This window comes from Gymnodraco acuticeps, unplaced genomic scaffold (genome assembly GCF_902827175.1).
Source record: "Gymnodraco acuticeps unplaced genomic scaffold, fGymAcu1.1, whole genome shotgun sequence".
Lineage (NCBI taxonomy): Eukaryota > Metazoa > Chordata > Actinopteri > Perciformes > Bathydraconidae > Gymnodraco > Gymnodraco acuticeps.
The window spans coordinates 88,150-111,984 of record NW_022990403.1 but is presented as its reverse complement, the minus strand read 5'-3'; the positions used below and the strand labels follow the sequence as shown (position 1 = coordinate 111,984).

Here is a 23,835-nt window from a genome sequence, read left to right as displayed (position 1 = left end):
AGCAGAGCGGCAAAAGTAGCATTTAAGTAGCGTAAGGCTAATCGTAGTGGATTCAATATATTTATTTGATAGATATAGCCAATAGTTTAAGGTTGATCACTCCTCACACATATCTGGTTGTGTCATAAAAGACCTTCAGTACTCTTTTACAACTCTTACAGTCAAAAGAAACACACATTTTTACAAAATTGAAAGTCGAGCAGTAGCAAAGGACAGTGTTAGGCAACAGATTTAAAATGATAACAATGTGATGTGTCCTTTCTCGATAGATATGGATACTATTCTTATATTCTTATTCTTTTAATGTTACATCACTGGCTATAGAAACAAAATGAGGGGAAACTATGAAATAAACTGCAAAACAAGTGCATTTATATAGTCTAAATGTAATGCCATGTGATTCTTAGTGCATTATGAATAACACATTGTTTAGAGCGCTTCAGGTTCCCTTCTTAACTACTAAACAAATCCATGAACATAATGTAATTTTTTTCCTGAGTTTATGTGTCACAAACCTGCTTTGTTATTCTTTACTGCTTTTCCTTAACCCCGGTGTAACACCCATCCACTTTCTCTCTCTGCCCTCTTTTCCCTCCGATCTGGTGATTTATTTGCCTCAGTTCCAATATTTGTCAGCAGTGTGTTTTCTTCCCCTTGTCTAAATGTCACCCCTTCTTCTAAGACAATATAGGGAGTGGGAGAGAGGGAGAACGAGAGGGCAAATGCGGGGGAGATAGAGGAAGGGGAGGTGGGGCGACTCGTAAAATGAGCAACAAAGTTTGGGAAAATTAAACATTAGGTGAGACACTTTTTCCCATGCATGTACACATACGTGGAAACAGAAATGCTGTGTCATAGTTCCTGGTGTGAGGATTTCTTACAGGGACTTCTAGCGGATCAATATTCCTGCAAAGTTTTTTCTAAAGGGGAAACAAAAGGCTTTAGTTTGTCTTCTCATAAAATGTTTCTCAGCAGCAAATGCACCCCATGTAGGGATTGAAAACACATGGGACAAAGACACACATATCTTTGTGATAATCATTCAAAGTGCATTATCTAAAGTGCAGAGTCAGATTTGTACGTCTCATGCCAACCTCAACACAATAGAAAGCATATTACACTCTTAATACTTACGCAGTGCAACTATTATCCCACCCAAAGCGTCCCCCTCCTCTCCCTCAGCATGACGCCTGTCCTCTCTCTCCCACCCTCATTCTCTACCTCCTTTATAACCCATCACTCCCATCTCCCTGACTCACTTATTCCTGCTGTTTCAACCTGTGGAGTGGACACATTTGTTTTCTGGAGACAAAACTCAATACTTGCTGACACAATGTTTTTGTAAAAATTGACTTTTACTAGCACTCTCAGATTTTTTTTGTTTCTGCTGAAGTTTCTACTGATATGTTCAATTAAATTGGACATGTGGACTTATTTTTGCGTCTAAAGGATGCTTGCAGTTTGTCAAACATTCCTGTGAGCATGCTTTTGCTGTCAGCACCAGTGCAAGGGAAGAAACTGATGAACAACTTTTACTGATTGAAATTGGGATTAAGTTTCAATTTGATCAACTTGTTAAGAACAAAAGTAGGATAACTGGATACCACAGGACTATGAACTGGTAAGAATCAGCTACTTTTGCAAAACTAAATAAATAAAATGTGTATTCTGTTGTAAAGCTTCAGAATCATGATCACAAAGTTTAGAAATTAAATATTAATAATGCAATTTTTCAAGATTGAAAAGGAAAAATAGGATGATGAACTTTTGAATTTTGTCTCTAACCTGTGAATTTGTAATTGCAACAGATATGCGGGGATCATCCCCAAAATCTGAGGGAGAAACATAAAGCAACACACAGACAGACGGACGGACAGACAGAGAAACAGACAGACACAGAAACAGACAGACAGACACAGAAACAGACAGACGGACAGACAGACAGACAGACAGACAGACAGACAGACAGACAGACAGACACACAGACAGACACACAGACAGACACACAGACAGACACAGAAACAGACAGACACAGAATTAGACACAGAAACAGACAGACGGACAGACAGACACAGAAACAGACGGACAGACACAGAAACAGACGGACAGACAGACACAGAAACAGACAGACGGACAGACAGACAGACACAGAAACAGACAGACGGACAGACAGACAGACACAGAAACAGACAGACGGACAGACAGACACAGAAACAGACAGACGGACACAGAAACAGACAGTCAGACAGAGAGACAGACAGACAGACACAGAAACAGACAGACGGACAGACAGACACAGAAACAGAAACAGACAGACGGACACAGAAACAGACAGTCAGACAGAGAGACAGAGAGACAGACAGACACAGAAACAGACAGTCAGACAGAGAGACAGACAGACAGACACAGAAACAGACAGACAGTCAGACAGAGAGACAGACAGTCAGACAGACGGACAGTCTGATGCCAACTGTCTTCACTGTCAATCTCACGGCACCACTCCTCCTCCTGTTGCTATGGGCAACCCAACCCACCCTGGCAACCAACTGGCTGTAAGTCTAGCGTGCGAGCGAGGAAGAGAAAGAGGGAGTTTGTTTGTCATGCTATAACTTTTAAAAGATGGTGACATGTCTCTAAATCTCTTTCAGTCGCTCCCCTCTCGTTCTTTGTCTCTCTCCTGGTGACCTTTTCTCTTTTCTCCCTCTCTGTGTCTTCCCCTTGTTTCCATCCTCTCTAAAACTCTGCCCGGTCGTTACCTCTTCATCCTTTCTGTACCCTCCTTTCACTTCTTCGTGCGCTCTTCCTCCCCCCCTGCCTCATTATGCATCCATTTTGCCCCCCACATGCCCAATCATTTGTTTTTCCACACCTCACCACTCCCCCTTTTTCTTGCCTCATTATGAATCCTTTTTGCCCCCCTCATGCCCAATAACCCCCCTCTCTGTGCCTCAGCTCCCTGGCCAGGCTGCCCCGCTCCAGGCCCGTGTCCGGCGCGGCTCCATGTGCCCGGCTGAGGGGGCTGACCCCGGGGCAGGTGGGGGTGTGCCGGGCGCGAGGGGAGGTCATGGAGTCCGTACGCAAGGCCGCCGAGATGGTCATCGAAGAGGTAAGGTCTCAGGGTTGATCAACATATCCTCAGTCTAGAATGATGCACTGATACTGATTCAAAAAGCAGGATTGTACATCATAATGTTTGCAAAATCACAACCAGTAAATCTATATGCATGTATCTATTGGTTACATGCTGTTTTACAAAGTACAAATGTATTTTCTTGTTTGTTGTCTTAAAAATATGTCTTTCTCGATGTTGAAAACAGAGTTGCTGTGAGGCAAGAACAAATGGAGACTTGATCTTAAAATAAAGTATTATTATTATACAAACAAATGATCCCGATGTCTTCCACACAGTGAGGCTTACAGTTCATTAGTTATTAGTCTTAATCTCACTGCTTTGTGTGTCACGGTTTAACTCTAAAGTGCCAGCACCAGTTCAGGAATCGCCGCTGGAACTGTTCCACCACCTCACGAGGGATCAACGTTTTTGGCAGAGTCATGAACCAAGGTATCTAAAAATGTAATCGAATCACCTGCTAATGAATGCATGCAACTCTCACCTGAAGACTTACTGCATCACATGCCTACATTTTTAACAAAGCCTTCAGTTAGAGCTGGCATTTTATTTTTATGGTAGTTAATTTGAATGTTTTATGTATTTTTATTGTATCTTATTTTATTTGTATTCCACACACTATCTTGTCATTTTGCTATAACTCCATCATATACAATGTGGTTGTTTGTTTGTTAATCTGTAAAAAGCCCACTGAGACAAACGTGTTTTGTGATATTGGGCTATACAAATAAAGTTTGATTAAGTTTAGTTTATTTGTTTATAGTGTCATGGACAGTCCCCATTGATCAACTGTCACAAAAAACAGTGAATGGGGCAGCTTTAGCCAACATTGCTAATTTCCAGCTGTTGCCAGATGATAATGGACACCCTTAAAGGTCACCTATTGTGCAAAATCCTCTTCTTCATGTCTCTTCTACATCAACATGTGTCCCATCTTCTTCATGTCTCTTCTACATCAACATGTGTCCCATCTTCTTCATGTCTCTTCTACATCAACATGTGTCCCCTCTTCTTCATGTCTCTTCTACATCAACATGTGTCCCATCTTCTTCATGTCTCTTCTACATCAACATGTGTCCCATCTTCTTCATCAACATGTGTCCCCTCTTCCTCATGTCTCTTCTACATCAACATGTGTCCCCTCTTCTTCATGTCTCTTCTACATCAACATGTGTCCCATCTTCTTCATGTCTCTTCTACATCAACATGTGTCCCATCTTCTTCATGTCTCTTCTACATCAACATGTGTCCCATCTTCTTCATGTCTCTTCTACATCAACATGTGTCCCATTTTCTTCATGTCTCTTCTACATCAACATGTGTCCCATCTTCTTCATGTCTCTTCTATATCAACATGTGTCCCCTCTTCTTCATGTCTCTTCTACATCAACATGTGTCCCATCTTCTTCATGTCTCTTCTACATCAACATGTGTCCCATTTTCTTCATGTCTCTTCTACATCAGGCTCCTTATTTTCATCTCAAGTAACAGACAGAGAATCAGAACTTTTTTATTATTATTACTTTATTACATTGCATTTAGCTGACGCTTTTATCCAAAGCGACTTACAATAAGTACATTCGACCAGGAAGACACAACCTTGAAGAAAACAGAATCATATAAGTACATCAGGTTTCATAGAGCCAAACATTTCAAGTGCTACTCAACTGGCTTTAGGTAAGCCAGTCCTTTATTAGTATAAAAGTGCTTCGTTAATAGTTCTAACGCTCGAAGTGGAGTCAAAAGAGATGAGTTTTCAGTTTGCGCCGGAAGATGTGCAAGCTATCTGCCGTCCTGATGTCAATGGGGAGCTCATTCCACCATCTTGGAGCCAGGACAGCAAACCCACGTGTTTTCGCCGATGGGAACTTGGGTCCCCCTCGCAGCGAAGGCGCAACGAGTCGTTTGGCTGATGCAGAGCGTAGTGCACGCGCTGGGGTGTACGGTTTAACCATGTCCTGGATGTAGGAAGGGCCAGATCCATTCACAGCATGGTAAGCAAGTACCAGTGTCTTGAAGTGGATTCTAGCAGTTACCGGAAGCCAGTGAAGGGAGCGGAGGAGCGGAGTGGTGTGGGAGAATTTAGGAAGGTTGAAGACCAGACGAGCCGCTGCATTCTGGATGAGCTGCAGAGGGTCGGATGGCACATGCAGGTAGACCAGCCAGGAGGGAGTTGCAGTAGTCTAGGCGTGAGATGACGAGAGCCTGGACCAGAACCTGAGTCGCTTTCTGAGTCAGCTGGGGACGTATCTTCCTGATGTTGTAAAGCGTGTATCTGCAGCAACGGGTTGTAGCAGCGATGTTTGCAGTGAAGGACAAGTTGTTATCTAGGGTCACACCCAGATTCCTTGCAGTCTGAGTCGGGGAAACAACTGAGGTGCCGATGTTGATTGTTAGGTCAAGAGTGGGACAATCTTTTCCCAGAAGGAAGAGCAGCTCAGTCTTGTCAAGGTTGAGCTTGAGGTGGTGAGCAGACATCCACTGAGAGATGTCAGCTAGACAAGCAGAGATGCGTGCGACGACCTGGGTCTCTGAGCGGGGAAAGGACAGAATTAATTGGGTGTCATCAGCGTAGCAGTGGTAAGAAAAACCATGCGGGCTAATGACTGATCCGAGCGAGTTTGTGTACAGGGAGAAGAGGAGGGGACCAAGAACAGAGCCCTGAGGGACCCCTGTAGTTAATTGACAAGGGTCGGACTCAGACCCTCTCCAAGTCACCCTGTAGGTACGGTCTTTCAGGTATGAGGTGAGGAGGGAAAGTGCAGAGCCTGAAACTCCAAGTTTTTGGAGAGTGCGAAGGAGGATCTGATGATTCACCGTGTCGAATGCAGCAGACAGGTCCAACAGGATGATGAAAGAGGAGAGGGATGCAGTTTTGGCAGTGTGCAGTTCCTCCGTGACAGCAATGAGAGCAGTTTCTGTGGAGTGACCTGCCTTGAAACCAGACTGGTGCGGATCCAGAAGGTTGTTCTGATTGAGATAACAGGAGAGTTGTTTAAAGACAGCGCGTTCAAGTGATTTAGACAGGAACGGGAGGAGAGAGACAGGCCTGTAGTTTATAACATCAGACGGGTTGAGAGTGGGTTTCTTTAGGAGAGGGTTTACTCTTGCCTCCTTGAGACTGTTTGGAAAGTGACCAGAAGTTAGAGAAGTGTTGATGAAATGGGTGAGAAACGGTAGAATATCAGGAGCGATAGTCTGAAGGAGGTTTGAAGGGATAGGGTCCAGAGGACAGGTGGTAGGGCGGGCAGAGGTAATGAGGGTAAGAACCTCACTTGGAGAGAGAGAGGGGAAAAGGAGGTAAGTGTGTTGGTGGAAGGAGGGTCTGGTGACCCAGCGGTGAGTAAAGGTGAGTCAGAAAAAGAAGAGCGAATATCATCAACCTTTTTTTCAAAGTGGGTAACAAAGTCGCTTGACAGAAGTGAGGAGGGGGGAGGAGCTTTTGGAGGGTCCAAGAGGGTGGAGAAGATGGAAAATAGTTTTTTAGGATTGGAATAGGAAGATTGGATCTTATCTTGAAAGAAAGTGCTTTTAGCCTGAGAGATCGAAGCAGAGAAAGAGGAGAGGAGAGCTTGATAGGTTAGGAGGTCGTCACGGTGTTTGGATTTCCACCATTTCCGCTCTGCTGCCCTAAGGACGGTTTCTATTAGCACGCAGTGCATCATTTAGCCAGGGAGCAGGAGGGGACTGACGAGCCTGCCGAGATGTGAGAGGACAGAGCGAGTCCAGAGTGGATGAGAGAGTAGAGAGGAGAGTTTCTGCAGCAGAGTTTGGAGGCAGGAGATGGAACGAATCAGAGGAAGGGAGGGCTGAGAGCACCGACGAGGCAAAGGTAGAGGGGGAGAGGGAGCGAAGGTTACGGCGGACAAGTGCAGGATGGGAAGAGATTAGTTTGTTTTGTTTGGAAAGGGATAGAGAGAATGAAATGAAGAAGTGATCGGTTGTGTGGAGCGGGTTTACAGAGAGGTTAGAAGTAGCGCAGTTCCTTGAGAATATGAGATCAAGGACATTGCCAGCTTATGAGTCGGTGGGGACGGAGACAGTGAGAAAGCAAAGGCGGTTAACAGAGATGTTAGTTCGTCTATCTTCCCCGTCTGGAGGTTGAAGTCTCCGAGAAGTACAGCGGGAGGGCCAGTTTCAGGGATGAGTGAGAGGAGATTATCTAATTCCTCCAAGAAGTCCCCCAAGGCGCCTGGTGGACGGTAGAGAACAACAATGGTTAACTGTATAGGATGGGTTACTGTGACGGCATGGAATTCAAAGGTGGAAGGAGTGAAGTTAGGTAGCTTGAAGAGGGAAAAGCTCCATTTGGGAGAGAGCAGGAGACCAGTGCCACCTCCTCTGCCAGTGGGTCTGGGTGTATGGGAGAAGGAATATGCAGTGGAGAGAGCTGCTGGGGTGGATGTGTTGGATGGAGTAATCCAGGTCTCAGTGAGAGCAAGGAAATCCAGAGACTGCAGGGAGGCGTAGCCAGAGATGAAGTCAGCCTTAGGAACAGCTGACTGGCAATTCCACAGGCCACCAGAAACTAGATGTTGGATCTCAGTGGAGCACGTGGGATAGACGAGAGCAGGCCGGTTATATCGATTAGGAGATACACGGGGCCAGTGATAATTGCGAGAAGACACATGAACAGGAATGGAGAAAATACACATGATTATAGCATGAGGGGCTAGAAAACTAAAGAAAAGAGAAATAAGACACCAGCTCAATCAGAGTAGGATTTGCCTCCTCTTTGCCTCCCTCGTGACTCCCGCAGGACTCCAATGTCTTTGTCAGTCTTACTCCTGCAGGACTCCAATGTCTTTGTCAGTCTTCGGCTGTCTGACGCTCCAGGAAAGAGCTACCCAAAATGGACGCCTGATTGCTCAGTTCACACAGCTGTAGGGCCACGGCCCTCTAATTAGTTAACTATCTACAGCTGATGGGCGACAATAGACTGGCGTGCCTATATTAATGCAGGCTTGAGTGCTGAGACCTGTAAAGCAGGTTTCGCCTGAGTAGATCTGAGATTTAAAATCTCTCAAACGCGATTTAGCCGTTTAAGCTACAATAACAATTTATACAGAGTCGAATAAATGAAACAGAGAAGTCTAATTAAACAAGAATATAACTTACAGTAGTTGCTGCGTCAATAGGTAATGTCGTCACCGGGTCCAGATGCACACTGAGTTCATCAGATTTTAAATGCGGTATTTAAATGCTTTTTAAGGTACAAAATGACTGAGTCACGCGGTTGTACTTCACGCTATCAATAGACTGGCCGTGCCTATATTAATGCAGGCTTGAGTGCTGAGACCTGTAAAGCAGGTTTCGCCTGAGCAGATCTGAGATTTTAAATCTCTCAAACGCGATTTAGCCGTTTAAGCTACAATAACAATTTATACAGAGTCGAATAAATGAAACAGAGAAGTCTAATTAAACAAGAATATAACTTACAGTGGTTGCTGCGTCAATAGGTAATGTCGTCACCGGGTCCAGATGCACACTTTTGAAACAGAGGGGATTATGGGTAATGCTGCAATGATCTGTTTGGTGTTTGGAGCCAAACACTTCAGAGACATGTTCTGTATATATATCTGAGAACTATAATGTATTGATGAAAAACAGTATAATAGGGGACCTTTAAAATCACAATACAGCATTTGATTTGATTTGATCACATGCTTTCTTCTGGTTGCAGGGACTCGTGAGGCGGCCTTTGTCCACGCCCTGTCCTCTGCAGCCGTGGCGGTTGCGGTGACGAGAGCCTGTACCCGGGGGGAGCTGGACCGCTGCGGCTGCGACAGGAAGGTCAGGGGGGTCAGCCCCGAAGGTGAGCTGGACCCCTTTGCATGATAATGTGACATAATGTGGGAGGCTGTGGCGCAGTGGACTAGTGCGTTGGTGTTTGGATCAGGGTTCAAACCCCACTGCAGTCAGCATGTCGTTGTGTCCCTGGGCAAGACACTTCACCCCAAATTGCTCCTGTGGGGATTGCCCACAGTATTGAGTCGCTTTGGATAAAAGCGTCTAACAAGTAACATGTAATGTAACTCCGTACTGTCTGACACATGTAGAAAAAAGAATGGTGCTGATTTCGATGGGTTAAACTTTGGAAAGTGCTAATGTCCACATGCCGGACAGAGAGAGCAGATATTTTCCTATCAGCTGCTTCTGTGTGATCCAGTGTTTATTTTTTAGCTTTAAATTCAAATGTGCGGTTGTTTCATGAAGGAATACAATGATATTGATACTGATTTTGGAGCGATACTGACTGAAATAGCTTGATCAGCTAATAAAATCTATGTTTATATATGTTAAATGCACATTATACTGCAATTTTATAACCAGTTTTGACCTTTTTTTAAATTTTATTTATGTTAATTTAGACATTTTTTATAGTAATTAGCGGGTTTATATTTTCTTAATTTGTTACATTTATTGTGAAGTTAGGAAAGCAATTTTTAAGTCAAGTCTAATGTTGCCTTGGGAAAAGATCCAATTCACTTTTAACCAGGCATATGGCTTATTATTTAAACATTGGCATGGGATCAGTACCTAATTTGGGCCAATAACAAAAACCCAGGTATAAGGTTGAAAAAAGTTGGATGTGTTAATCCCTAGCTTTAAGGGTGCACATATCCAAATACTCTGTCCCACCTCAGGCTTCCAGTGGTCGGGCTGCAGTGACAACCTGTCCTACGGTGTGGCTTTCTCCCAAACATTTGTGGATGAACCAGAACGAGCCAAAGGGGTGTCAGCGGGGCGACCACTCATGAACCTCCACAACAACGAGGCAGGCAGAAAGGTTAGTGCTCACATCTCTTTGACTACATCTCAGTGACTTTCCGAGACGATTTCATCCGTGAGACTTGATCTTCTCTGCTTTTATTCCCCATCCTCTCGTCCTCAGGCCATCCTTCACAACATGCAGGTGGAGTGTAAGTGTCATGGCGTCTCCGGCTCCTGTGAGTTGAGGACCTGCTGGAAGGTGATGCCTCCTTTCAGGCGCGTCGGTGTGGTGCTCAAGGAACGCTTTGATGGAGCCACAGAGGTATCAGACTACATGTTTTAAGCTGGTAACCACATGTATAAGTCACATGAGCTTTATCAGTATCAAAGTTCTCTGTCTGTAACTCTCCACAAGAATAGAACAAAATAAAATACTTTTTGCGTGCGAAAGGTAGAGACTTGGCATATTAAAGAGGATACATTAAAACCATAAACAATAGAACACAATACCCCATAGGAGCCCAATGTAAATAGATATAAAATGCTGTCTGCTGAGGTAGCAATCTAGCTTTTTTTTATGGATGAAGATATCTTATGGCAACAGTCCCAATAAATGTCTAATGCAAGCTTTCTTTGCACAGGGGACGCTATACCTTTTCCCTAAAGGCAGTAAATGGAAGTGGTATTTGAAGCCATGGCTGTAGTTGTCTAATCTTGCCATCCTCACCCTCTTCTCTTTAGGTCCGCCTGACTCGTATAGGATCCAGAACGGCCCTGCTCCCCCGCGACCCGCAGGTCAAACCCCCCGCTGCCAGAGACCTCCTGTACCTCACCCCCTCTCCTGATTTCTGCCACCTCGACCCCGACAACGGTATCCCCGGCACTGCTGGCAGGAGGTGTAACGGTAAGATCAACGTGAAGGGGAAACAACCAGAGATGGCAAAAGTACACACATCCTTTACTCAAGTAGAAGTACAGATACTCGTGTTTAAAAATACTCTGGTGAAAGTAGAAGTACAGACTAAACTTCTTTACTCAAGTAAAAGTAAAGAGGCTTTGAAATGTACTTCAGTAAAGAGTACCCATAACTAGCAGCTGTTTTAAAGAGTACCTGACCTCCCTTTATATTGGTGATAAGGTGTGTGGGGGGGGGGGGGGTACCTTGGTTGCTGATGTAGATGTAGAAAAGACATGAAAAAGTGTATTTTGCATAATAGGTGACCTTTAATGATTATGTAAAGCACTTTGATTTGCCTCTGTGTCTGAAAATGTGCTTTATAAATAAACGTACCTTACCTATTGAAACACAGGAACCTCCCGCCTGGCCCCTGACGGCTGTGAGCTGGTGTGCTGCGGGCCGGGGTACAGGGCAGGCCGGGCGGAGGTGGTGCAGCGCTGCTCCTGCAAGTTCTCCTGGTGCTGCTCCGTCCGCTGCCAGCAGTGCAAGAACACCGTCACCATCCACACCTGCAGAGTCTAAAAGATCCCGAAACACACCAAGCAGAAAAGACCCGAACAAACCACCCGACAGACCAATCTGAACACAAGACGGGATGAGGACAAGATAGACAACAGCACACCTAACACCAAATTATCCTTACACTCTGATCTTAATTGAACTCATTTTCGACTGAAGCTGTGAGGCTAAGTTTGAGGATTGTGTTGTAAAAGCTGCAAAGTTAGTACATGTATCAAAAGCATCAAAAGTAAATAACACAGGTGTGCAGAAACAGACACACTCAACTGTTATCCTCTCAACAAAACTGACAACGCTTTTAAAGCTGAACTTAACCATGACTAACAGGGAATCATTGCAGCACTGTTCTTATCGTGACATAGACTAGCAGGTCTTTATTTACGTCTTCTCCTCTCTTCTGGTTTATTTATTTGTATATCAGAGTCTTTGCTTTAATTCAGCGGCATCTATAGCAAAAGAAAATAACGTCTACTTACATCAGAGTCTGTCTTGTGTTGCGCTCTCCTTCATGTTCCTGCACACGCAGTGCTTTTAGGGCTGTTCAAGAATACCTAATAAATACAGTAGTTTTATCCCAAAAAACACAATACGTTTCCTGAGTTTCTTATTCACCAGAAGTTCCTTAAGATGTTGTTACACTTGAAACATGCTTTTTTGGGTTTTCCCTTTCCTGTAGTGTGTTACAAAAGTTTTTATGCATGTAAATGGTCTGCAAAGGCTAAAATCGCCGTGTTCCCTCCATGCTGCATGAGAGCAAAATTGCACAGTTGTAGTTTAGAGGCGTTCATGGGCTGTGTCTTTGTTTTCCGAGCTCCATTTCTTTAGCCAATTAGTCAAATGGCAGTTGTTTTTTCTTGCCGATTGGCTTATTCCCACGAAACGTATAAACTAATGTTGTTGGTGTTTGGTAAACACAATATTTAGACCGGTGCTTTTGCATGATTTTTGGTGGACAAACTACATTTCACAGATCTGTTCTTTAACTTAAAGGTCACCTATCATGCTATTTTTAGGCAAGAGCATAGGTCTCAGATATATAAAAAACATGTCTATAAAGTGTTTTGCTAAAAATACCAAACAGATATTCATTCTAGCCATGCCTCATATCCCTCTGTTTCACTTCCTGTTTCTAAAGTGCTGATTTGGGGTATAAAGCTTTAAAATAAAAAATTGATAAAATAAAAAAGGAGGGGTCTGAGCTCATGCGGGACCCGGCAGCTACTGTCTAAACTAAATGCTGCCGTGATGAAAGGCCATATCATGGATTATCAAGGATCTGAAACAGTCTGGAGCTCAAAGGCTTTCTCTCTTGCCGGTTATACCACAAGGTGAGTTCCTTTTTACTTCCTGCTTCTTCACACACATGCTCTCCAGTACAGGTTAGCTCTGAGTGTTAGCGATGCTAATGTAAACACCGACCATATTACGTCCCAAACAGTCGGGCATTGTTTCTGATAGCAACGTTTCTGATTGGGCCGTGGGTCCACATTTCAGATATTACGTCATATCGGACGCAAATCTGGATCAGCTCCGTTGTTCCCCCGTTTTTAGAGATTTGGGTACGGAGGAAAAGAGAGAGGGTTTTATTTTTTGACGCTGCGTGAGTTCCCCGACGCACCGGGGACACATCTTTATGAAAGACATCACAAAGTGCATTTTGCATGATAGGTCCCCTTTAAGACATTGATCAGTAGACACAATTGTATGAGTGTCCTCTAAGAACTTATTTAATGTAGTTTCTAATTCATTTCAGAGAACCATAATGCTTGCAAGCTGTCAGATACAGGTGCCAGTGTGAGTGCAGGGACAAAATACACTGCAATGCACCAGCAGTGACATGGAACTGATGCAAGCCATGCAAAGATTGGCATTGCTATAAGAAATAAAATGCATTTAATATCCACAAACCACCTCTACTGCGGTTCACTAGAGTTATCATTTGTTGTGCATGCACCATCCTCCCTCCAACACACAAAACAATGGGCGCTTTCTTCATCATTAAACCATTTTATTAAAAATATCCTGTGATTACAAACACCCAGAAATGTACTAGCAAAAGGTTTTGGTCTCAATCTCTGCCAAGATTAAGAAATATTCAAAACATTACAATTTAATTTGTTTTATTATCAAATCGCTCAAAGTTGGTCGTCTAGCAATACAAAAAAAAAGGTTTCAAAAATGAATAACTGCTACACATTTCCCAAAACAGTCACAGAATTAATACAATGAACATAAAAGAAGAATAAAATAGAAATTCATAATTCAATAGAAGCAGGGAAATTGGTAAAAACGCAGATTTGGCCTCCCCAGACGTTTCTGGGAACTTAAAGAAAGTTAACGATCTTTGTTTGGAGTGACAATACATCTCTGCTTTCCTTATGTAATTCAAAAGGAGCAGAAAAGGAAATAGAGTAACACTTAACACTAAGTCGCCCCTTTAAAAAACTGATGCTCACTATAAAACTTAATGTTGAAGTGTTTCCCTATTTATGTTTCTCTAAACTGGGTTCAAACGCCCCAATAGGTCAAACACAGAGGAGGTCAAAAGCAATTATATAAAATAATCTTTTAAAAAAATGGAGCAACAGTGACAGGCAGGGGGGCCCCGCCCACCTGAGTATTTGTAGAGAGAGTATTGCTATTGCTAAAAGCTTTCAGAAAGGGAGATAGGTGACACTCACTGCATGCTGAAGCTCCCTCAGCATATTTCAACCTTTATTTTCAAGGCACAATCAGTGCACACGTGTTTGAGAGTAAGTCTCAATGGCATTGTACCTCCCTTCCCCTTTCGTTTTGTCCTTTTTCTCAAGATGGCCATTGATCTTTCTGATGATTTGATTCGCCCCACCTTTATTTCTAACACCGTCTCTCGCTGTCGTTGTTCATCTATAGAAGGACGCACTTTCTCTTGGTTTTGGTCTCAGGAGGCTCCAGGGCGGCCAGGATGGCCTCGTCAAACACATTCTTCAGCCCTCGCTGGATGGAAAGAAGAGGAGACAAGGCAATGTTTATTATGGTCTGGATTATTGCCTGATTTCACAAATATCAAGTTGCTTTCAGTTTAAAGAGGCCATAGGCGCTTCCACACCGCAGTACTTTTCCCAGTATAGTTCCGATATAGTTCAGAACATTTGCGTTCACACCTGGAACTAGAACTTAGTTCATGAGAACCTTTTCACCCCCTTTTCCGTCCCTGCTAGAGAGCAGGTACTTTCATGGGAGAAAAAGGTTCCCATGTCTGATTGGCTGGGCGGATTGCAAACCACGCCCCGTAAAACTCCCAAAAAGTTTTGTGAAGCCGCCATTTTATTATCCTCGCATTAGCATTATTAGCATTAGCCCAGCGCAGAAACGCAGAGAGACTAACTTATGGCAACACAAAAGAAAACATGGGAGCGGTGGAGATGAGGAGGTGTCGGCGTTCTGGCGAATTACTCGGAAGGCTTCAGTAGAAGCAGCTGGGAGTCCCAGCAGCTTCTACTGAAGCCAGTCCCCGACCTCGAGGACTTCCGGCCGGGGACTCCGGGTGGCAGTATACGCGTGAAGTTGTTTGCGGCCTGCCAGTAAACCCAAAGCAGAAGAAGAAGAAGTGACGTCAGCGGCTTCATTTGACTAATCCTCCCTCAGGGACTTATTCCAGTGTGAACGCGATCTACTCTTTAGTTCATCAGAACAATCACAACAGAGCCGGCCAGCTAACCAATCAGAGCCGACTAGGCTCTGGTTTCAGACGGAGGGGGAAAAGAGGTGCTGCAGCACAGGCAGTATGAGAAAAATAAAGAGCTTTTTGAACATTAAAGCATGGAGACATGTCCCAGTAGAGACACTACATACTAATAAAACTGAAAATGTATATAATATGTCCTCTTTGACCCATACATGCACTCAGTATAACCTCTCGAGTTGTCAAGCAGTATTGCAAGACAGGACAGGCTGAGGCTAATTTGAGTAGAGATCTCTGCAACACAATACATAAACCTCTTTGCAAAAACATCAACGCTCCACCTCACATTCTGTTGATGAAGTTAGTTCATTTGTTCTGTTCGGAATGTGACATTGTGTCCATATCCTACATCCTATTTCAGCGTTAACAGTGTGAGGAAAGTGTTACCTGTGTGAGAGCAGAGCACTCCACGTATTTGACGGCCTTCAGCTCCCGCGCCAGCTTCTCTCCGCTCTCAGGATATAGCGGGCGCTGCTTGTTCTTCGCCAGCTTCTCGATGGTGTTGCTGTCTTCCCGCAGATCCACCTGCGTGCCCACTAACAGGAAGGGGGTGCGCGGGCAGTGGTGAGAAATCTCAGGAACCCACTGCGGAAAATATGGAAGAAAGCTTATTTTGGGTATCAAATAAATGTCGCTCTGAGTATTATAAAAGATACTGAATGTCAAGGTACTGGATTCAAATGCTTGCTTTTGATCAAATAATATGTGATTTAAAACAACATTTTGCAACAATTAGACAATTTAATGTATGCAATGATATTTTAACATTTAACAAAGTAATGGGCCCTCGTAACGTCTATACAGCTGAAATGATTAATATAATAGAATACTAATACACAATAATGCATAACTAATGTAATACATAACTCATTTGACAAAGAGTCATATTAAAATGTCAAACTTTCCTTTGCTCCCGCTTCTTAAATATAATAATTTGCTATTCAATTTTTTTATTACTTTAGGGCAGGGATGGCCAACCAGTCAGAGGTTAAGAGCCACATTTTTTCTATGTTACTGCAAAGAGCCACATCAAACACACAGTCACTGATACCGCTTGTTTCTGTTTTTTGTTTTCTGGAGACAAGATTTCAACCACGTCACTGATGCATTTTTGTGGCATTGGGATATATATTTTTTAAATCCTCTGGAGCAGAGAGAAGAGCTGTGGATTATTGTTATTGATTATTGCATCAGTGTTTCTTAGGGTCAAAAACACTAAACTCACAACTTCAAATGAAAGCGTTTAGTTTATTTAATAAAAGAGCACATGTTCAATGTGAAAAGTGACAGTAGTTATAGATTATTTGCAATTTGGTGCTATATATATATTTAAAAAAAAATTATATATATTTTTTAAACACCTTGAATTTCAGGGGGGGGCGCGGGGCTCCGTTGGCGGGGTGCAAGACAATGGTATGGGAAACACTGGATAGTAGTGTTTAATCAACGATAGGTTTTCCCCCCCTCAAAAGGTGATTGGTTCACTGCATCGCAGGTATTATTGTGATTGGCTCTTGGGCCACATCAAAATTAGACGCGCTGTCATCCTCTCATACTGACACCTGACACCACACATACACACGTAGGGAGAGCCCGGACGAAAGTAACACGGGACGAAAGTAACACGGAACGAAAGTAACGGAGCAATTTTATCCGAGCCCAAACAACTTTGACCGGCCAAATTACGTCAGAATGATCAGCATTCAATACTTAACAGACCTACTAAATATCAGGTTTAACTGTCAGGAGTAGCTAGTGTTGTCACGATACCAACATTTTGGTTTCGATACCAAGTCAAGAATTGCGATTCCGATTATTTTTCGATACTTTTCTTAAAAAAAGGGAAACAGTCTTAAATGTAATTATTGTGCTTTATTTCACACCAGAACCATAACCATAACACAAACTTTTAAACAATGAGAACAATAAATAAAATAAATGACAAGAATTCGTATTAAATACAATTAATACATCTCTTACAGGCAGGCCTCGTGGTGTCCGTAGGCTTGCCCTCACTGTCAGAGATATAGCTCAAATACATCAAAATGTCGCTTCTGGCGTCTTTTTTGTCAACAAGCCGAGGCGCAGCGGCAGTTGCACTCCCACTTGCAGCCATGCTTCTCGTTTTCTCACATGCTCTGGCAGCTAGCGCGTGCACGAGAGCGGGGAGGCACTTGAGCGTGCTTGAGAGGGGCGGGACTGCAGGCACGGCTGCAGTGCAGGGAGTGGAAGCAGAGCGCTGAACACACACAGCTCTTATTTAAACGGCGCTTTCTCACCGTCATTCTTAAACGGAGGAATCGTAACTTTTTTAACGGCAGGGTATCGCGGTATACCTTTCAAGTATCGGTACACCGTGCAACACTAGTCAGGAGTCAGTGTCTCTCCCCCAAACTCACACATATAAAATTCAATATGAACTGAAGAGCCGCATGAAACTAGGCAAAGAGCCGCATGCGGCTCGAGAGCCGCAGGTTGGCCACCCCTGCTTTAGGGGTTTGGACTGTTATGGCGCGTTTCCACTGCAGCGGGTAGTTTTTGGTTGCGTTTCCACTTGGCCTAGTACCGGCTAGCGGGTCCTAATTCACAGTTTTTCTGGCCCCATAAAATCGTGGTTTTAGGGCCAGGAACAACCAGGCTGAGTCGGGCTGAGTATGCTAAACTAGAGAGAGAATCGCTGGCAAGGGGGCTACAACTACAACAAGATGAACATATTTGACCGTGAATTAATTGTAATACACGTTTCAAAATGATGCCGAAGTAACAACATACTGATACCGGTTAGTAAAAACCATGAATTAATGTTTTGACAAGTCTGCAGACAGACGGCAGGCGAAAAACCCTTTTAAAATGCGTGTTTTCTAAATGGAGCTTGGCTAAGCTAACGTTATATATGCTCCGACCGTCCACACTCACAACAACGGCCTATACAGACATAAATAAACCAGCGACTGTATTCACCATGACACAGGCAGTCTGTGGTTTGTACTTGTTTAACTTTTGTCAAGTTTCTGAACAGATATGAGGAGCTGTGAGCTCTGAGTGCTAAGAGCTAACGGCTGTGTTGTTTTTCTGGGGCTCTCATTGAAGATGACGTCACGGCTCCGCCTACACTGCGTTACTATAGTAACTACCCAAATTCCTAAACTCTAATGGAAGCGCAGCATTAAAGTGAGCCGGGCCTAATAAGGCCTAACCAAACCGAGCGAGGCCTGCAGTGGAAACGCGCCATTAGTGGAACAAAGCAGGACATTTGATCACTTTAATTTAGGAAACATGGTTGTTGTGATAGCTATTTTCACAATCTTTTCACCCAACGTGTGGCGGCTCAATCAATACGTTTGAGTCGCCGAGAGGCTAAACTTGGCTATAAACTGTGACGCGTTTTCGAAGGGAAAGTCCATAGTGAAGCAAGATAGTTTTTGGGATATTTAATAAACAAAATCATAACATAGTAACCATGGACAAAACAGTCAACAGAAAAAATGACAGCACAAGCTCACCCTCTGTCATCCGCACTCGACATGAAACCGGTGACTTAAATAGACAAACCACACCCATGTGACGATTACCGGAAGTGCTCAACAAACAAATAAAAGTGACGTAAACAAATAATAATAATACAAAGAATGAACTTGCGCTGAGTAGCATTATGGCATCCACACAACGATTAATCCAATAACTTTGAAACTATCTGCCGATTTATCAATGATACAAATAATCAACAAACAAACACAAGGCAAGGCATGAGATACATCCAACAACAAAAGACAGGGGTTGTGTTTTTCCACAATGATAAACAAACTCATTCATAAACACTGACCTTCTCTTTGACGTTTTCAAATGACGAGGGGGAGACGCTGGAGAAACATATGAGGAACACGTCAGTCTGAGGATAGCTGAGCGGACGCAGCCGGTCGTAGTCCTCCTGGCCTGAGAGACACAATCACAGAGAGGCGGGACGTATTAATACTTGCTTTATAGAAACAGATATAAGAAAAGAAAGCAAGATTTTAAAGAACATTCATGTTACCTGCTGTATCAAATAATCCGAGTGTATAGGGCTCTCCCCCGATCATCACCGTCACTGCATAATTGTCGAAAACCTTCACAGAAAAGACAAATGATTTGCAAAAAATAAAATGCAGCATGTTTGATTGCATGGTATTTCCATCACGGAGATATTTAAAGAAAAGGGAAGCTCGAAGTTGACATATATATAAACACAATATGACTCAGCAAATCCTCTCACCGTGGGCACATATTCTGAGGGGAACTTGTTGGTTGTGTAGGAGATCAGTAAGCAGGTCTTTCCTACAGCGCCGTCCCCTACCACTACACACTTTATAGTCTGCATCTACAGAGAGAAAGAGCAGACATCAAAATCAAACAGAAATACAGTCAGTCTGAAAGAGGCAGACGCTGGGAGGAAGTAACAAGTTACCACATATTTACATCAACAGGAAGCACAATGATTCAAGTGACAAACTGACAAAAGGCTCAAAATATAAATATCTGTTTTCAAGTTTGAGTCAGGCAAGCGAAGTAGCCAAGCGCATTTTCTCAAATACTGAGCATGAATACAGTTTTGAGGTACTTTACTTGAGTGTTGATTTTCCTGTGTATTCTTCTTTTCCAATGCACGAGGGAATTTCCTTTAATTTGTATTTCTACACATTTATGAGACAGATATAATTTCTCATTGGTAAGTAATTAACCAGCTGATTCAAATGCTACTTATAAAACAGATGAGTCAAATCAAGCAATCTGATTGGTTCTTAGCCATGATATAATAGGCGCTTTCACACCGGAGTACTTTTCCCGTTTAGTTCCGATAGTTCCTGGGATTTTGCGTTCACACCAAAAAGAGAACTTAGTTCAGAGAACTTTCCCCCCCTTTTCAGTGCCTGCTAGAGAGTGGGACTATCCTGGGGAGAAAAAAGTTCCAATTTCTATTGGCTGGGTGAATTGCAAACCACGCCCCGTAAAACTCGGAAACATTTTGTGAAGCCGCCATTTTATTTGCTGGCATTAGCATTAGCATTAGCCCCGCGCACCAACGGAGAGAGACTAACTTATGGCAACACAAAAGAAAACATGGGAGCGGTGGCGATGAGGAGGTGTCGGCGTTCTGGCGATTTACTCGGAAGGCTTCAGTAGAAGCCAGTACCCAACTCCGGGGACTTTGGGCGGCAGTATACGCCGTGAAGTTATTTGCGGCCTGCCAGTAAACCCAAAGCAGAAGAAGAAGAAGTGACGTCAGCGACTTCATTTGCGTAATCTTCCCTCAAGGACTTATTCTGGTGTGAACGCGATCGGCTCTTATTTCCATGGGGGTACTAAGTGCTGGGAACTAAGTACGGCAACATACTTGGTGTAAAAGTGGCTCTTGTTCGAAATGGCAGTAACTCATTAATACATGGTGATTTGTTTCACACTTTACAACAAGGCTCCCTTTTGGCAACTATAAATGTTAGTGACTCGTAAATAAATGGTCATAAAGAGATGCCAAGAAACATCAAGATGGAAGGGGGGGGGGGGAATCAACTCAGTGAACAACAGATACTAAGGATGCTGGCTGATGAAGTAGACGAAGTAAGCTAGGTAGCCAATATAAGACAGTACAGATACATGTGGGCTCACTATTTGGCAAGATGACTAAGCCTTATATTGGCTACCTAGCGTACTTCGTGTTCTTCATCAGCCAGCATCCTTGGGATCTGTTGCTCACTGAGTTGATTCTCGCTGAGTAGCCAATATAAGGCTTCGTCATCTTGCCAAATAGTGAGTCTGTGTTGATGTATGTAGTTGAACTATGTTAGAACTGGTTTATAAATGGTTCTTAATGATTAATAAAGTGTTTACAACTTAATTATAAACCATTTATGAATCCTTTATAAGGGTAGTCTTATTGTAAAGTGGTACCGAAAGGTCTTTGCCTGTAACATCTTGTAAGATTTTACACGGCCGATACACTTAATAACCTTACAATCAGCTGCCAGTTTTGCACACCTAATGAAAACTAATGAAGTCTAATAAAACAGACCTGCAATAAAGCACGACTTTAATGAAGGTTGAAATGCTCGGTTTCTATTTTAGAGGCGTTTGATTTTGATCACATAAAGTCATTTCTGTTACCTTAACTTTATTCATATTAATGAGATGAAAACAATAATAGAGTTGTCAGTTACAGTGTTAAATATTAAGACTGAAAGAACGGGTGGGATTAAATAAGTGTAAACTTCTTCCAACCCCTTTTCGGATGTGTAATTAAGGAGATCATTTGTTTATATATCATTTAGAATGAGTCATATTTGTGTTTATCAATTTGACACTGCTTGAGTTTGTATACATCACCACCAGAACCCCCTCCATGAATCACATCACTCCTGTTCTTCAGCAGCTTCACGGGCTCCCCGTCAAACCCCGTATCCTGTTTAAGATTCTGCTCCTCACCTTTAAAGCCATGCGTAACCTCACTCCTCTGTACCTCTCCGACCTCCTGCACATCAACACATCCATCCATCCGCACTTCCCTCCACCTCACTGCACCCCCCTTCCGTTTAACCACCATGGGGTCTAGGGCAGGGGTGTCAAACTCAAATACACAGTGGGCCAAATTAGTCGAGGGCCGGACTGGTTCAATGTTTATTGCAAAACGTATTGAAATGAACTTATTGCACATATTAAACCTGGAACTAACAAAGCTTAAATGATTGCCTATAAAAACAACATTAAATAATCAGTTGCATTAATTTCTTATGGCTCTACCTGCAGCTTTTCCTGAGTCATTTCTTATGAGTACATTTTTCCACAGGCCAACAACAGCTTCAAAAAAACTATTTCCCTCAAAGAACAAACCAAACCTGCCCTGTTGCCGTGCAGAAGGAAACATCCATTAAACTCAGTGTGCTGCTCTGTGAAGCTAGTTCAGATACTTGGCATCTCATCTTGGGGGCAGGTTCATCAATGTTTGGGCTCAGGCTCTGAGCTGAGGAGACCCTCAGGATGGAGTGAAGGTGTGCGTGCAATATACCGGCGGCCCAGATCTAATAGTAATTAGAAATTATCCTGCGGGCCGAAATCAAATCCACCAAGGGCCTGATTTGGCCCCCGGGCCTTGAGTTTGACACCCTGGTCTAGAGCCTTCAGCCGTTCTGCACCCCGCCTCTGGAACTCCCTCCCACCTGATATCCGCAATACTGACTCTCTCCCCATTTTCAAATCACGTCTCAAACACACACTCGCATATCCACCCTGATCATTATCCATCACACATCCTCTGTTTTATTTATTTATCTACGGCATTGTCTAGTTTATGTTTCTTATGCTGGTGTATTGTGTATCTTGTGGAGCCAAACACTGGCATGTCTTTTGGAAATGTCCAGTAATAAGACATTTCTAGTTAGATGTGTAAAACAAAAACTTTGGAAGGCCTTGTTAAGACAAAAATACCTTTCCAGTTTTGCACTTTTATTATAAGAAAAGTCAATTTTAGTTCAGGAAACTTCAGTAAATAAAAACATCGCTAGGCAGATTTTTTGCCAAAATAAAAAGGACTTCTGTTATACAGTTACGTTTTTAACTTACTACATTGTCTCCAAACATGTTAAAGATGTCTATTCTTTGTTAATCTACATCCATACATGTATAGATCCTCAACTTGTTACAAAAAACAATAATGTGAAGGTGAAAAAAGATGTTCGCACTGTGTAACCTGCAATGTGACTCTTATTTAATGCTTTATTGCATCCAGATGTGTTTTAAATACAAACTAATTATGATATTTGATATTTCAAACACACTGAGCTAGTTTCAAGTGGAAGACTTGGTAAATAATACAAAATGTACGGTGCACAAGTAGGATTTCTCCATTTAAAAGTACTCTTGCTTGATTTTAGTGTTATAATTATGTGGTATTGTGGGTTGTTACTAAGATAAATGATTAAGGTAGTAGAAATAGTACACATCCTTAGCTTGTTGCTACATGTGTCTGCTTATTGATGACAGTGAATCCCTTCCGCATAGACTACATACCAGACATGTGTAACAAAACGACGGCCTGTATTAGCCCATTCAGAGGCGGATACTGCCCAACACTTCCGCTAAATAAGCAACTCATCAGATAAATGCAGATCTGTGGAAACTTTAAAGCACAAACTTGACACTAAGAAGCTTTAACAAACCAAAAAAAAGCTGTTAAATCTGAGGCTAATTCTTTGTAATTTGCTCTTTTTGGCTCAGATTGATGAAATGAGAGGTTATTCAAGTGTATGTCGTGTGTCAAACTGTTGTCATTATTAACTAACTACATAAACTAGCGACAGTTTAATCTATAAATACAAAACAGGTGAATAATAAAACAACAGCAGGGATAACAACTTCATTTTCCCAGATTGATGTTAGCCGACACATTATAGCTCGGAAACTTTAACAGTACGCGGATTTTAACAGCAATCAAAAGGCGTTTTCTTTCGGTAGAAGCTTTGTTTTGTTAACGGGACGTTCTTACATAAGTACCATAGTAAAATAAAGAATACATATGTATTTTAATGCTGTTTTTCTAACTCTACTCACCGTTTTTCTTCGGACAGGTTAGGCGTTGGTTACATCCGGGTTTGAGGGTCGAATTACTTTCTGCGCATGCGTAGAATGGAGGAGCAAAAGTCACATATGTGGAATATAAACACTGCCGCCTGGTGGACAGATATATATATATATTGGCCTGCCTGCCTGCCTGCCTGCCTGCCTGCCTGCCTGCCTGCCTGCCTGCCTGCCTGCCTGCCTGCC

General features: G+C 42.9%; 2 protein-coding genes across 2 annotated transcripts; one reads left to right on the top strand and one right to left on the bottom strand.

The window, feature by feature from the left end:
* The first annotated feature begins 2,293 nt into the window (after window positions 1-2,293).
* On the top strand, window positions 2,294-11,908 carry wnt4b (wingless-type MMTV integration site family, member 4b). Its single transcript, XM_034224868.1, has 8 exons — window positions 2,294-2,552; window positions 2,953-3,106; window positions 3,478-3,562; window positions 8,814-8,945; window positions 9,778-9,920; window positions 10,026-10,166; window positions 10,586-10,748; window positions 11,155-11,908. The coding sequence occupies exons 1-8, from the start codon at window positions 2,464-2,466 to the stop codon at window positions 11,322-11,324; spliced, it is 1,077 nt and encodes a 358-aa protein (XP_034080759.1). The 5' UTR covers window positions 2,294-2,463; the 3' UTR covers window positions 11,325-11,908.
* Window positions 11,909-13,308: 1,400 nt separating this feature from the next.
* On the bottom strand, window positions 13,309-23,755 carry cdc42l (cell division cycle 42, like). The gene is made up of 6 exons (XM_034224874.1): window positions 23,623-23,755; window positions 19,298-19,402; window positions 19,079-19,151; window positions 18,869-18,978; window positions 15,433-15,630; window positions 13,309-14,297 (listed from the first exon to the last, which is right to left on the bottom strand). Exons 2-6 carry the CDS (start codon window positions 19,400-19,402, stop codon window positions 14,208-14,210), a joined length of 576 nt encoding a protein of 191 aa, XP_034080765.1. The 5' UTR covers window positions 23,623-23,755; the 3' UTR covers window positions 13,309-14,207.
* Window positions 23,756-23,835: the final 80 nt, after the last annotated feature.

Coding starts and splice junctions, on each gene's coding strand:
- cdc42l (XM_034224874.1), bottom strand. CDS start 19,402: ATGCAGACTATAAAGTGTGTAGTGGTAGGGGACGGCGCTGTAGGAAAG. Junction 18,979..19,078: donor CGGATTATTTGATACAGCAG/GTAACATGAATG, acceptor TGTGTCTCTCAG/GCCAGGAGGACTACGACCGG. Junction 14,298..15,432: donor AGTGCTCTGCTCTCACACAG/GTAACACTTTCC, acceptor CTTTCCATCCAG/CGAGGGCTGAAGAATGTGTT.
- wnt4b (XM_034224868.1), top strand. CDS start 2,464: ATGCCAACTGTCTTCACTGTCAATCTCACGGCACCACTCCTCCTCCTG. Junction 3,107..3,477: donor CCGAGATGGTCATCGAAGAG/GTAAGGTCTCAG, acceptor TTAACTCTAAAG/TGCCAGCACCAGTTCAGGAA. Junction 10,167..10,585: donor GCTTTGATGGAGCCACAGAG/GTATCAGACTAC, acceptor TCTTCTCTTTAG/GTCCGCCTGACTCGTATAGG.